Source organism: Pediculus humanus, genomic scaffold (genome assembly GCF_000006295.1).
Source record: "Pediculus humanus corporis 1103172107413 genomic scaffold, whole genome shotgun sequence".
NCBI lineage: Eukaryota > Metazoa > Arthropoda > Insecta > Psocodea > Pediculidae > Pediculus > Pediculus humanus.
This window is the reverse complement of record NW_002987038.1, coordinates 144,073-160,449: the sequence shown is the minus strand read 5'-3', so window position 1 is coordinate 160,449 and position 16,377 is coordinate 144,073. Positions and strand designations below refer to the sequence as shown.

Sequence of the window (16,377 nt, the reverse complement as noted above, 5' to 3'; positions counted from 1 at the left end):
AGTGCGTAAATTTGGGTTTTTTTTTTTTTTTTGTAAGTCGATAGATTTGATTTCCGGTTTGTTTTTTGTGGGGGGAGGGGTGGTGATGTTGTCGTAGGTTTTTTTCTTAAAATTCTAACTAATAAAAATACATAAGAGAGATTTTACTGTTAAAACGTAAATAAATTTCTACTATTGCACAATTTTTTCTCTCTCTCTCTCTTTTTGGGCAAGTTTACGTGATGAAGAAATTTCTAGAACTTGAATCATTTAAAACCGATTTTAAAGCGGAACAAAATAAAATCAGGATCCTCTTTTTATTTTACCGGATTTTAAATTTTTAGGTATCATTCCAAAAAATTTGAGTTTTGTCCGAAGGGTTTTGTCCAAAATGTTTTTTTTTTTTTTCGTCATAATGTCCAGTGCAAGAATAAAACCTTTTTCATAAAAGTAAACCTTAATTTTGTTCAGATTCATATCAGCATAACTTTCAAGGTTCATAAAATAAAATAAAAAAAAAAAAAAAAAAAAAAAAAAAACGAATCGCTTATTTATTTTATTAATATGTCGAATCCTTGTCAGTGCCTGCCCCCCCCCTCTTATCAATGATAAAGATTAGTTTCGTAAATAAAAATTTTTTTTTTTTTTTATCACGTGGTTTATAATGATAACGAATTTTATAATTAAAACGCCATATCCGGTTTTATCAATTTTTTTAATAAATTTTTCGTTTCATTTAATTGTTTAAAAGAAAAAAAAGGAAAAAAAATCGATTCAATCGATTTTGACTAACATGCAACTTTTAACGAATTTAAAAAAAAAAAAAAAAAAAATTCTTGAATCTCTCTCTCTATCTCTCTCTCTCTCTTTCTCCCCCCTTTTTTTTTAAACGAGTGAGTGAGTGAGTGAATATTTTGCGTGTATTCGTGCACGTACCTGTACGTATGCATTAAAAATTTTTCTTCTTCTTATAAAAACTATCAAAATAATTTACTTACCTGGGATTTTTTCCGTTTTGTCTTTTTCCTCCTGTGTAGTTTTTCTTGATCGAACGCAAAAAAAAAAAAATGGCGAATTGTTCCATTTTTTGTTTGTTTGTTTGTTTGTTTGAAAGTAACTGGAAAAAAAAGAAAACGTAAAATATTAGTATTGTTGTGTCTGTTTGATGAATTTTTGCCATTTTTTAAAATTTAGTCGTTATGATTTAGTAGTAGTAGTAGTAGTAGTAGTAGGAGTAGTTTAGGACATATTGCTCAAATCGTTATTGAAAATTTTTTATCTACGCGAGAGTTTAGGCGAGTTTGAAAATTTAAATATTCGCGGGCTTTTTTTCTTTTGTCAGGGCCTTAGCTAATTCCCGCATTTTCGGGGCCTTTAAATCTTTAAAAAATAAAATTTTTTTTCTTCGATTTATTTATTTGAAACGAATTTTTTAATCGGGAGTAAAATTTTTTTTTTTTTTTTTTTTAATAAATACAAATTATGTAATGTTAAATCTACATATTTTATTATTCGTTTCCGTTTCCGGTGCAAAATTGTATTTGAATAAAATGAAATTTGCCTGTAGAACGAAGGGGGGAAAAAAAAGAAAATTTTTTTTTTATCTCGCAAGATTGCAAAAATATTCGATCGGATGATTATGATGATGAGATGATTATTATTATTATTATTATTATCATCATTATTATTATTATTATCATTATTCATATCATTATCATTATTTAATTAACGGCTCATAAAAGGTTATCTGTTGTAGACATTTGTTGAAGGAAATTATTGTAACTGTTTCACTAAACCAGGCGACAAATTACTGCCATGTTTTTTTTTTTTTTTAATTACTTTTAAATAACTTTATCGATAAACATTGATACCAACCCCCCCAATTTAAAAAAAAAAAAAAAAAAAAATTATTTTTTCAAATCCTTACTTTTTTTTCTTCTGCTTCGAATATAAACCGATTTTAAACTTTTAATAATATATACAATAACGCGATACGCGACGGGAAAAAAAAAATTTTGACTTTTCCGGGAATTTTTTCGGGGTTCGGGAAGGGGAAACGGGTCGGGAATTCAAAAAAAAAAATTCTGGATTGATCTCGATTTAAAATTAAATAAATAAATTAAGAAACGTTTTCCAGTTTGGTTTTTTGTGGTTTTAAATAAAAAAAAAAAAAAAAAATTTTACGATTATTTTCTTGCATGTTTCGCTTATGGCTCATAATTAAATTTTCCAGCAACGTTTATTTAAAGGGGAGAAAAAAAAAGAAAAACTTTTAAAATTTTCCGGTATATGTTTTACACATATATTTTATCATAAACCGGAAATGTGTGTACATTTTTCAGTGCCATTTATTATTATTATTATTATTATTATTATTATTTAAAATTATATCAACTATTAGAATTTTCTTTTTTTTTTCTTTTTTAAATCAAAACGTTGCTGGAAAAGTGTTTGTTTTTCTTTTTTCCTTTACTTAGAAAAATTAACTTAAATTTTTATGTAAGTTATTAACGAAGTCGAAACCTTATTTTTAAATAATAATAATAATAATAATAATAATAATAATATTTTTTCGTTCTCTCGTTAATAACTTACGAATATACACGAGGTGAGTTGTTGTTGTTATTATCATTATTATTATTATTATTATTACTATTATTAATAATTATTCATTTTTTATTTTTTTACACTTTACTTAATTTTTCTCGTTTGTTTATATTATTATTATTATCATAATTATCATTATTATTATTATTATTATTTTAATTACTTATTTATGTAACAAAAAAAAAAATTATTTGAATGTGTTTATTATTATTATTATTACTATTATTTTTTTTTTTTTTGGTGTTTTTGGTTCGGCTTTTTACAGATTTCAGGGGGAGGAGTGAAGAGTGTGGATATTGGGAGGACGGATTTAATCACCAAATTATCACAATCGCAACCAAGCCATCAGAATTGAATTTAGTATCTGCTATATACTATTAATATTATTATTATTATTATTATTATTATTATTACTATTACTACTGTTATTACTGTTATTACTGTTATTATTATTATTATTATCGATCGTATTCGCACGTTGATAATAATAATACGAGTGAGAAAAGCGGTGGGGTGGTAGTAGCAGTAGCAGTAGTAGTATTAGTATTAATAGTAATTATTAAATATTATTATTATTATTATTATTATTATTATTTATTTTTCTGTATATTGATTTCAATAATTGATTTATTGATTTATTGATTAATTAATTTTTTTTTTAAACTTAAAGTCCTCATTAAAAAAAAAAAAATATTTAAATAAGAAAAGGAAAAAAAAGGAAAATAAGAGCAGAAGACATTGTTTTTTTTTTTATTTTGAATCTTTTGTTCGGCCATTTTTTTTTTTTTGTTTATTAGAAACAACAAATTAATTTTCCTTTTTTTTTATTATTATAAACAAATAAATTAAACAAAAAAAAAAAAAAAGAAGGAAAACTTTTCAGGTTTTGATTTGGCTGTGAAATTTTTTTAAAACAAAAAAAAAATTTTCCGAGCTCCATGTTGGCTTTTCAAAAAAAAAAAAAAAAAAAAAATTTATTTCGTTTTGACGTACCTGATTACAAATCAGGATTTATTATTATTATTATTATTATTTCACATTAGTTAAATTTTATTAAACCAAAGAATGATCGGTTGTGGTCAATGAATATTAACCAATCGGATAAAATTCCATAAAAAAAAAAAAACGATTTGCTTTTGTTATTGTTGTTTGTTTATGTTGTCGTTGTCGTCGTTGTCGTCGCTTACGCAAAACCAAAAAAAAAAAATTTTTTTTTTTTATGGTTTAAGTAATATTATTATTATTATTATTATTATTATTAATTTTTTTTTGACGTAGCCAACGAGCTCTGTGTAATTATTTAATTTTTTTTATTATTACATAAAAAAAGGGGAAAAAAAATGTTGTCCGCCATTTTTTTTTTTAATTTTAAATTTCGTTAATTGCATTGCAAAACCTGATTTGTTTTTAAAAATCCCGATTCCGTCCCTGAATTTTTTTTTTTTTTTTTCTTTATTAATAGAAGTTTGTTTGGGGAAATTTTTTTTTTTTTTGTTTCAATGAGGACTTTAAAACGAATAGATAGAAAAAAAAAAAAAAAAAAAAGTAGAACAAATAATAATGTTAATAAGTTATTTTTTTTTTTAAATACATAAAAATAATAATAATTTATGTTGAATTATGAAGAACAAAAAAATAAGTTATTGATTTAATTTTTTTTACGAATTATTTTTCATTTTGTAAAAAAAAAAAAAAAATTATGTAAAAGAGTCACCATTTTGGATTCGTCGTTTAACCGAAACAATTTACAATTTTTATGAAAATTTCGATATCGGATTAAAAAAAAAAAGAAAAAAAAAAGAAAAATCACAAAACGTGTACCTGCTTTTCTCTATCTCTCTCACACACACACACACACACTCATTTGCTTTTTCTCTTTCTCATTTTCCATCTCACTCTACCCGTTTATTTTAAAAAACCTGAGAAAGAAAATTTTTTTTTTTTCAATCCGAACTAAATTCAAGACTGTTGGCTTTACAATACCTTAACTCAAGCTTTTGTAAATTTTTCTTCTGCTTTTATTGTTCAGTAATATTATTATTATTATTATTATTATTATTATTATTAATATTACCTTTAACGGTTAAGGTTTTTTTAATATATAATTGTGTTTTGTCTTTGTTTAAGTTTGAGTATACATCTAATATGAATTGCTTGGTGGTAGACAGTCGAGCATTATTATTATTATTATTATTATCATTATTATTATTATTATCATTATCATTAACTGACGTTTAACATGGTTTTTTTTTTTGCATAACGCGCGTGTCGAGTCCAAAAAAGGTGACTTTTCCATTCATTTGTGTGTTCTTATTATTAAGGGATGAATAATAAATTTGTATATGCGTGCGTGCGTGTGCGTGTGTGTTGCGTAAGGGGTGCGTTGTTTAGGGTAGGGAGGAGAGAAGTATGATGACGAGGGGGGGGAAAGGTATAATGAATGATAATACGTTAAAATTAATTTGTGTACTTATGACGTATGATATGTTTTGTTATTATTCGATGACGACAATATCGAAATGAAATTTTTTTTATTTTTTTTATTTTTTATTTCTTTTCTTTTCCCCTCCCCTTATTTTCGATTTAACGGATTTTGTAATTGTATATCTCTGAATGAGGTATCAAATCCCCCCCCCTTACCCCGATGAAGGAAATACATATGCGGAAATGACGTCACGTACGATGATAAATAATCTATTTCATACTTTAGAAAAGAAATTTTTTTTTTGATTTGTAAAAACAAAGTTTAGCAAAACAGTTACGATGATTGATGGTAGTGATGATAATGATGATAATATTAATAATGATAATAATTTAATAATAATAATAATGATAATGTGATGATGATAAAACGAAAGGCTTTGGGAATAAAGCCCAAGAGAGAGAAAAAAAATTTTCTTTTTTTTAAAATAACATTTAAAAGACGCGATGATGATGATGATGATAGTAATAATAGTGATAATAATAATTACACCTCGTCTTAAACGATTGCGATTAATGTTTGCAATTTTTTTTTTTTTCCTAATACAGTTAATATTTTTGGGATTTTATAAGGGAATGGGAAAACATTGTACCACGAAAAATCAAACTAATTTTTTCCTTTATTTTTTACAAAAACCGTTCGGTATTATTATTATTATTATTATTATCGTCATCCGTTTTCATCCCTTTCGGAATTTATATGCGTTCGTTAGTACGTTCGTAACGTTCATTCGTTCGTTCATTCACAGCAGGACTTTTTTTTTTATTGTTTTGTGTTTTTACTTTAATTTTTGTTGGTATCATATTATTATTATTATTATTAATTATTATATTATTATTATTACTATTATTATTATTAACGCGAGTCATGCCTATACTTGTAAAATTATTTGTTAAGTATTTCCGTTATTTTTTTTTTTTCGCTCGTGACTAAAATCTATCAAAAAAGATAAAAAAAACTTGAAAATTAAATCGAATTATAGATTGATCGATCGATCGATCTATCGATCTATCGAGCGATTATCTAAAATGGCTAAACGGTATTTTATTAAGTTTAATAATAATCATCATTATCGTTATCACCATCGACATCATAACTCTCACCTTTTTTTTTGTTTTTTCTAATATTCAATAATTTAAGTTGAATTTGAAGGAATTAGTTTAAATAAAATAATAATAATAATAATAATAATTGATCGCGAATTTATGACGATTTTTTTTTTTTTTTTTAACGTACGAACGTATATAACCCGTTTTATTTTTTTCTTATTGGGAATATATTATTATTATTATTATTAGCGTTAATTAAATTATTATAAAACGGAAAAGCAATGCTTGTAATTAAATTATTTTGCCAAAGTATTTTTGTACATAATAATAATAATTATTATTATTATTTGTTATTGTAAATTAAAACGATTGTAAAATTTGTGACGTCACACATACCCACCGTCCCCGACCCTTTTCTAATAAAAAAAAAGGAAACTTATATATAAATGGGGGGAAAAATGAAAATTAGGAAAAATAAACGTTGACAAAAAAACAAATAATAATAATAATAATAAAAAGTTAATTTTAGTAAAAGCCAACTTGCCTTCGATAGTTCGATAGATCGATCGATACATCGTTAAATTAAATTTTTCTTTTTTTTTTTTTTTTCGATTAGATTAATTCGAATCGGCTTAAGCCCTAATATAAAGCCTGTGCGTGTGCGTGTGCGTGAGTTTTTTTTTTTATTTAATAATTTTGATGTCTGGTACATTAAAAATGAAAAAAAAAAAAAAGGTTTAATTAGTAAAATGTTTGCCTATCAGTATTTTTTTGTAGTAAAAATAAATATTGCCTAAATGGAAAAACCTTTGAAATGTGAGAATTGTCAAAACAAAGGAAAAAAAGGAAAAGGTTTACTATCGCGGTAAAAAAAAACCGTTATTGATAAAATTTTAGTTTCGTTTAAACAACATTCATGACATTATTTTCTTTTTTTTTTCGAAAAAAAAAATTTTTTTTTAAACTCTATGCTACTACTACCATACACGTTAAATTGTGTGCGTGTGTGCGTGCGTGAGTGCGCGAATAATTGCGTTTCCGTATGCGTGTATATATATATAAATATATTTATAGAATTAGTTAATTATTATTTTACCTTTTAAATTGTTTTTGTTTCGTCTCCCACATTTTCTCTCTCTCTCACTCCCTGTTTTTCTTTCCTTTTCTTAAAATTTTCCCAAATAAATATTTTTTCTTTTTCGGTTATATTACCTACAAAAATTATTATTATTATTATTATTATTATTATTTCAGTTTAAAATCTTTTTAAAAAAAAAAAAAAATGTATAGTCATCGGTGATAATGATGATATTTAGAATTACTTTTAATTGTGTTATCATCATCATCATCATCATCATCATCATCATCAATTTAATTTTTTACGACTTTTCTTTTAACGTAGAGAAACTTTTTTTTTTTTCTTTTTACGGTGTAAACAAAAAAAAGGGCGAAACATTTCGACCTTTGTGACCGTATTAATAATAATGATGTTAATAATAATAATAACAATAATAATAATTAATTAATAAAGAGGGAGAGATGGCGGTTAAATTAAAAACGAACTCGATAAAATGACAAAAAAAAGAAAAAAAAAAATTTTTTTTTTTTTTTACTAAAATGTGATATACAATTGAATCTAATTTTTTTTTTTTTTTTTAAAAATATTAAAATGATTAAATTAATAAATAAATTTTTATGTACATTATGTATATATATACTTTTAAGTAATTAATTAAATAAATAAAAAAAATAAATATAATAATGATAATTTTGAAAATAAAAGTTATTAAAAAAAAAACCGAATAAAATTTTTTGTTATTTTTTTTCTCATTTCTCATTATTATTATTATTATTTATTATTTAATTACCTTAATTAATCGATTCCATAATTTTTTTTTAATTATCCTTTTTAAATAATTTGAAATAATTCACTTCGAATACTAAAAAAAAAAAAAGCAGAAGAAATTTTATTTATTTATTTAGGATATTCGTGAAAGTATACGAAAAATCAAAATGGACGAAAATTATTAATTTTTTTTTTTTTTTTTGGTAAAACCGCCATAAATCTAAGAATTTAAAAAAAAAAAAATTCAGTTCAATTTAAATTGAAAAAATTAATTCATTCATTCATTCATTCAATCATTCACTATTCGACCGGTTTTTTTTTTTTTTTAAATCTAATAGTAAACAAAAACGCCTTCGAGTTATAAAAATAGTTAAAGTTAAAGTTAAAAAAAAATGGCGGTAAATAAATTTCAACATCCGGTTTAGTAAAAATATATAATAATAATAATTATAATTTAAATCGGAAACGATGTTAAAAATGTTGTTAATCGATAAATAATTATTGATAATCTATTTTCAATTAAAATAAATAAATAAAATAGTTTAAAAATAAATAATTATTTATTTATTTATTTACCGAAACGAAAATATTTTTAATTAATTTAAATTATTGATATAATTTCATAAAATTTTTTCTAGATAAAATTATTAAAGTGAAATAAAATGATTCACGAGAAGAAAAGTTAATAAAAACGACACGATTTTATTAAAATCATCAATAACGTACATAAATAAATTTGAATCGAATAAATAAATAAATAAATAATTAATTAATTAATTTTTCAACAGGTAAGTTAAGCAAATTTTTTTTTTTTGTCGAATTTAATTTGTGAATTTTATTATTATTAATATCATCATCATCATCATCATTATTATTATTATTATTATTATTATTATTATTATTATTATTATTATTATTATTTAGAAGATTTAAATATGACGTAGATCGGTTAAAATCTGTTTATTTCAAAAAAAATACCGTTGTAAAAAAAAAAAAACCAACCGGCAACTTTTCTCTCTTTCTCTCTCTCTCTCTCATATATTAATAACCGTTTACGTAGGGATCTTTTTTTTTTTTTTTTTTACGACTCCGTTGGCACCGATAAAAAAATAAACGCCAGTAATAATAATAATAATAATGATAAAAAAGTATAAGAAGAGAATTACAGAGTGCACGGTTATAAACAAATGGTACGGTATTTGTACCTGACTTACCGGTATTGAAATGGAACAACTTAACGAATGACTACAACTCCTCGATCAGTATTTTAACGTCTTCTCGACCGTTCACACAACTTTGTCACTTATAATACCTGAAACAAATAATAATAATAATAATATTAATATTAACATTTTTTTCGATATTTATTTTTAGTTAAAATACGCGCGAGTGCTGCTGTTGTTGTTGTTGTTTGTTGTTGTGGTTGTTGTTATGTCAAAATTAAATTGTTTTTTAATGTTTAAATATTTCGGATGACGTTTTTATTAAGTAAGTTAATTTAAATAACTACCCCTTCGAGTTAATAACAGTAAGTAATACAATTAATTAAACTAATCGATATTTTTTTTATGTATATAGCGCTATAATTATTATAGCTAAAACTATATTTATAGTATCGTTAAAGCAAGTAAAGTTTTGTATAGCGATTCGTTATTAAATTGCTATAAATAATAATAATAATAATAATATTTGTTTATAATCACACGGTTCAATAAATAATACGAACACGAGTTATTTAGACCAGTTGTGGACCGTTGGTAATAGTTTTGAAGTTTTTTTTTTTTTTACGCAATTACGGATTTTATATTTTTTTTTTTTTTCGGTAAACAGGTTTTCATGTTAAAACGAACTCTAAGTTATTTTGTTGCTCGGTCACTTCCGGTATTTAAATATACAATGACAATAATACATATAATGTCGTGCATCTCACATCAAATATTTTTATGTAGTTCAATTATTTGCATTTTATTTAAAAAAAAAAAATAAGTAAAAACAAGTAAAACATTTAAACTTTAACTCCTTGATTTAACTGATTAATAGCGGTAAAATATAATGATAATGATGATGATGGTGATGTTTATTATGCAAGAACGACATTTTATTTTTATTTGTAGACTAGTACGATATTTGCCTTAAGATATGTATTTGAAACCGTTTTTGTGGTTTTTCCTACTAATTAAAAAAAAAATTAAAGTAAAAGTTGAAATTGAAGATTTTTTATATATAAAGGTTAAGTTCAAAAATTTTATCAAACTGATTTTTGTATGTCATTATTTGTTTTTTTTTTTTTTTTTTCTAGATATGTTTGGCAAAGTTAAGAACTTAATGTTTTTTACTTTGCTAATTTATTTTTGCCATGCGGAAAATGTATTTAATGTTGTATGTAGTTCACAAGATTGTACACAAGATCCGGTGGATGATAAAATCAATAATCTTAAAAGAGATGGAACAAATTATCTTGAAAAAATAATGAGTTAATATAAATAAAAAAAAATTTTAACATTATGAATTTTTTATATTTTATGTTTGTCATTGAAATTATTAATATTATTATTATTTTTTTTTTTTCTAGAACAAATACAAGATGATAAAGAAGAAAATGAAGTTGAAGAAGTTGTTATGGAACCATCTGATAATTTAAATAATAATAATGATGATAATCAATATTCAGAAGAAGCTTATAAAGCCGTAACTGGAAATGAATATATTGTGGGACCTACTCATGTTCCCGATGTTGAAATTGATGTTGTTCCAGAATCCCCCCAAGTTCCACTTACAAAAGATCAAATTATTGCTTTGTATCGAGCTGCTGTACAAAAAGCAAATCAATTGAAATTATTTGACACCAAAACAAAAGATTTTCAAAAACAAACTGAGCATTTAGGTAATAATGATAATTTTTTAATTGTAAAAAAGAAAAAATGTGCAAAAATAAAAAATTTATTGTTTTTTTTTTTTTGTTATGAATTTAGTGAAACCGTTAAAACAGGGTCAAATGGAAGGACCTTTGTCTGGTTATTATTATTATTACTTTCCAATAAAAAATTTATTAACAAAAACAAATGATACTGCAACTACATCTTCATCTGTAACTGCATCATCATCATCATCACATATGCCTCAAGAAGTTGAAGAAAGTGTGACGACAACTATAGATCCTTCGAATAATGCTGTTGAACCATTGTTCGTGGCAGTAACAAGTTTCATTGGATTAGCACTTGTATTTCTTTTTTCAATTGTTCTTGTTCCACGTTTTCACAATATAAAGTTGTTACTTTTTCATTTGAATGATTTTTCCGTTTAAAAAATGGGTTAATTATAATGAGAATTAATTTTTTTACCATTCCAGACATTACAATGCTGAGTTTAAAGACACTGAAGAAGAAATTGGAAATATAGGTGTGATAATTTTGGAAATAATGGCTGGAAAAGACTGCAGCGAACGTGTTGCATGTGAAATTGTCAAAATATTCAGCGGTTTGAAATCAAATAGCAAAGCATTAAGAATTTTAGAGATAATATTACCACACAATTATGCACATCAAATTTCAAACATAAGAAAAGCTGCGGGAAAGCGTGGCAGGTGTTCATATGTTTCTTGTAAAGCCAAGAAAACTAAACCACCGGGAAAAAATCCAATAAAAACTTATAAATTAAAACCCTATAATGATAATAATAAAAATAAAAAAACTCCTCACGATTTATGGATGATGCATTTTGAAAAAAAGAAACCTCCGATTAAACAACAACAAGAGAAAAAACCACAACCAAATCGACATAATAATAATCAGCAGAAGAAAAAACAACAACACATAAAACCAACAACTTGGGAAATTAAAAAAGAATCCATGGAAATAGATGATGATTATCAAGAAATATCTTAAAAAAGAGTTCAATGATTGATTGATTGATTGATTGATTGATTGTTTCATAACAAACTATCTACATAAAAGACTTTTAATTATTTAATTTCTCATGTTTCAAATCAATTCTAGTCTTGTTTTCAATTTAGTTAAGTTTAAACAATAAGTGAAAAAAAAATCAATGTAAATTTGTACCTTAGGTTTATTGTACCTAACATGAAACTTCACACATTGTTACATATATACATTCAAATTTCATTTATTTTTATTTAAGTATACGCGTACCTATTATTATAAATCAAGGTATATTATTGTACATTAAACGTTATAAAACAATCATTGTTTTATATTATAATAATAATAATAATTATAAATATAAAAATGTCGTTATTGTTATTACTTATTATTATTATATATATATTACTTATTTATTACTATATTACTTACTTATTACTATATTACTTATTTATTTATTATATCACTACTATAAATAATTCATCATTTTCTAATGTTGGTTAATTAATTGTTATTAAATTTTAATTTTTAAATAAATTACTCTATTTATTTTGCTTATTTTTAATTAAAAAAAGGTGAAAAATATCCTTAAAATTCCGTTAAAAAAAAAAAAATTAAATAAATTAAATGAATGTAACTTACCGAATGAGAAAAAACGAACTGGCAGACACTTGTTGACACATGACGACACGATTATTATTGGCGGGTTCGGTACTGCCAACTTAAAACTTTTGAATTTGTTTTCCCTCGCATTCCGGAACGTCGTAAATTTAAAAATTCATCCGTTAAACTAAAATAAATTACATTTATGAATAATTTTAAATTTTTTCGTTAGAGAATATATAATATATGATATTAATAGAAACAATAATTTTATTAAAAAGGATTATTATAATTAATAAGAAAGAAAAAAAGAAAAAAGAAAGAAAAAAGAGGTTATTTTTTAATCAAATAATAAACGACTATATAAAATTAAGTATAAGAAACATTTATATTGCAAAATGTAAAATTAAAAGAATGTTATATGCCTGCATATATATATATGTATGTATATATATAATTATATTTTATGTTATAATAATAATAATATACAAGGTAGAAATTGATTTTTAAATCAACGTATAAAGTTGTTTTATATTAATAATAATAATAATAATAATATTCCAAAATAAAAATTGGATAGGATGAAAAACTTTCATAAAAATTTTTTTTTTTTTCCCAATTTTTTTTTCAATTTTTTTTTTTGTTATTTTGATATCATCACATATATAATTTTCACATCGATTTAATTAATAATAATAATAATAAAGTATATCAATAAAAATTTTATAAATATATTTTTTTTGTTCCTTTTTTTTTTTTATGAATTTAAACTACTTCTTTTATGAATATTATACATGTAAAATTTAATTTATCAATCAATTATGTGTATGTGTGTGTGTGTATCTATATTTATATATATATATATATATACAATTGCATATATTAAATATATATATATATATAATTTTCAGTATAAAAGGTTTTCCATCAAGTTGTTATGAAAATTTTTTTTCTTACGAATTCTCATATACATATATATATTTAAAATAAATTTTTATGTGAATTATTTTTTTTTATTAAATTTCCTTAAATATAAACTTTCCTTATTATTATTATTATTTTATCATTCGTTTTAATAATAATAATAATAAACTTATTTTAATTTTTTTCAATTGGCCTAAAACCTAAATTTTTTATCTTATTTAATAAGTTATTTAATGCAATTTGAAAATTTTATTTAAAAAAATTTTTTTTTTTTTATAAAACTATAGTTATAATTAACGTCTTTATTATTATTATTATTATTATTATTATTATTATTATTATTATTATTATCATTATTATTAAATATATATTAGTTTTTAAAACTAAATTTACATATGGTTGTATGTAGAAATAGGAAGGAAAGGATTGGAATTATCTTTTTTATTTATTTATTTTTTTTTTGGCAGTTTTTATTTATTTATTTATTAATGGACAATTTATTAATGTTAATAAAACTTTATTTTTGTTTATTAACAATTAAGTATTTTTTTAAAAAATAATTTAATCGATTGGCCTTGACTACAAATAAGAGAATTTTCTTTTTTTTAGGACCACTATATGTATATGCTCGAGCACGTGTTTATGTTTATGTTTATGTTTATGTTTATGTTTGTGTTTGTGATAGAAAACATTAACTTGATAATAAAATCAAAGCATTTAATAATATTAATATAATAAAAATAACTGACGTCATATTTATTAATATATAAATAAATGAAACGAAAATTATTTTTCTTTTTTTTTTAATAAGCTTTGTCATTATTATCATTATTATTATTATTAAATTTATTTTTACGAATAAGCAAGAAATAAAACACATATATAATTAATTAATTATTTATAATACATAATACAATAATAAATGTAATTAATAAATAATTTTAAATTCGACAAAGGAAAAAAAAAAAATGAAAACCGAAAAAAAAATTATTTTTTTTTTTGACCATCCGACATATTTTATCCGTTTATTAAATAAACAATAATTACCATCATTATTATTATTATTATTATGAGTATTTTTTTTTTTTATCTATTAATTTTCTATTAAATAAAATGATTTTATTTAAGTTTTAGGCCCTTTTATTATTATTATTATTATTTATATTTTTCATTAATAAATTTTCATATAAAAATTTTTTTTTAAAAATTATTTTAATTAATTATTTTAACTCGGTAATTAATTAAAAATTATTTATTATTATTATTATTATTATTATTGGCTTAGGCGGTGGTACCTTGAACCTATTTGAGAATTATTACCTTACGTACCTATGTAATAATTAGTCTTTGGTATATAATATAAATATTTTAAATGTCAGACTTATTAATTTTTTTTTATTTATCTTTAGTCATTCATTATATTAAACTATTATTATATACTTTCACCTTTTCCTTGTATCTTACATTCACAAATAATCTAATAATATTTACTTTTTTTTTTTTTTTGTTTTTTTTTTTTTTTTGTTTTATTAATAAATTTATAATTATTATTTTTATTAATGGATAATAATAATAATAATAATAATAGTAATTATTACATTATAACAATAACGATGATATTTTTAATACCATCATTATTATTATATAAATAACGTCGGAATAAATTTTATCTGTTGTATAATAATTCGTTGCCGATTAAATAACTATTATTTAGTAAACTGCATATATAAAAAAAAAATATTAATAAGTAATTTTATTTTTATTAAATTTATGTTGGCTATCTTTTTTTTACTGTTACCATTATCATTATTATTATTATTTCTTTTTTATTAATAAGTACATATTAATTTTTACCGAAAAAATAAATAAATAATGATTAATTTTTTTGATCGATTTGTAAAACAATCGTATTTTGTATATGAATAAAATTTAATTAATAATAATAATAATAATAATATTAAGTAACTTTTTATTTATTTATTATTATTATTATTATTATTATTATCATTATTATTTTCCCTTTCACAAAAATTTTTGTGCTATACACCAATATCGATTCTAATTTTTTAACTATAATTTTTAAAGCACCGCTTTTTTTTTATCGTCATCAAGACTCATTTCTTTTTTTTTTTGGTTTGTTTGTTTGTTTACTTGTTTGTTTGTTTCGTAACTTATTTAATTATTTATCTATCTATTTATTTCTATTCGTCAAAATAATTTTTAAAAAAAACCCTTTCCCTCCCCCCTCCCAAAAAAAAACAAAAAAAAAAATTGTTCGAGTCAAGTCTTTTAGAACAACAATACGCAATATGTATTTTTATCCATTCGAATAATAATAATAATCATTATTATTATTATTATTATTATTTTCATTTTCATCGAACGCGCGCGCGTGTGTGTGTGTGTACGTGTTCGAACCGGAAATGATTTAATTTACGCTATTTTAAAAATCGTAAAACGTAAATAATTTATATTTCATTTCCTAATTTTATCACTTCGTAACCTGTAATTAAATTATTTCCGGTGTGATTTAATAATAATAATAATTATCATTATTATTAATAATAAATTCCCTCTTTTTTAAAACTAAAAAAACGGGCAAAAAAAAATTAATATTATTTTTTATTTAATTAATTATTCCAATCGTCTGTGTGTGTATGTGTTATTATAAATCAAAGCTTAATCCAACGCCATTTTTTTTTTTTTTTTAAAGAATAAACACGTGAAAATTTGAATTAAAAATGATCATATCCTTACACGTAATAATAATAATAATAATAAATATATATATATATATATATATATATATATATATATATATATATATATATATATAATAATAATAATAATAATAATAAAAATACAAATATATATATATATATACTGTGTGTTTAATAAGAAACGACTCCCTAACAAATAAACTAAACAACACTAAACGAGACTTGATAATTATAAATGAGAAAAATATCAATCAAATATAATAATAATAATATTAATAATAATAATAAT

The 16,377-nt window shown here is 22.0% G+C and overlaps 1 protein-coding gene across 1 annotated transcript; it reads left to right on the top strand.

Moving 5' to 3' along the window:
* Positions 1-10,264: 10,264 nt before the first annotated feature.
* Positions 10,265-11,847, top strand: Phum_PHUM065480 (uncharacterized protein; the record flags this gene model as incomplete). The annotated part of the gene is made up of 5 exons (XM_002423476.1): positions 10,265-10,276; positions 10,351-10,375; positions 10,536-10,847; positions 10,936-11,230; positions 11,313-11,847. 5 exons carry the CDS (start codon positions 10,265-10,267, stop codon positions 11,845-11,847), a joined length of 1,179 nt encoding a protein of 392 aa, XP_002423521.1.
* Between the last annotated feature and the right edge of the window lie 4,530 nt (positions 11,848-16,377).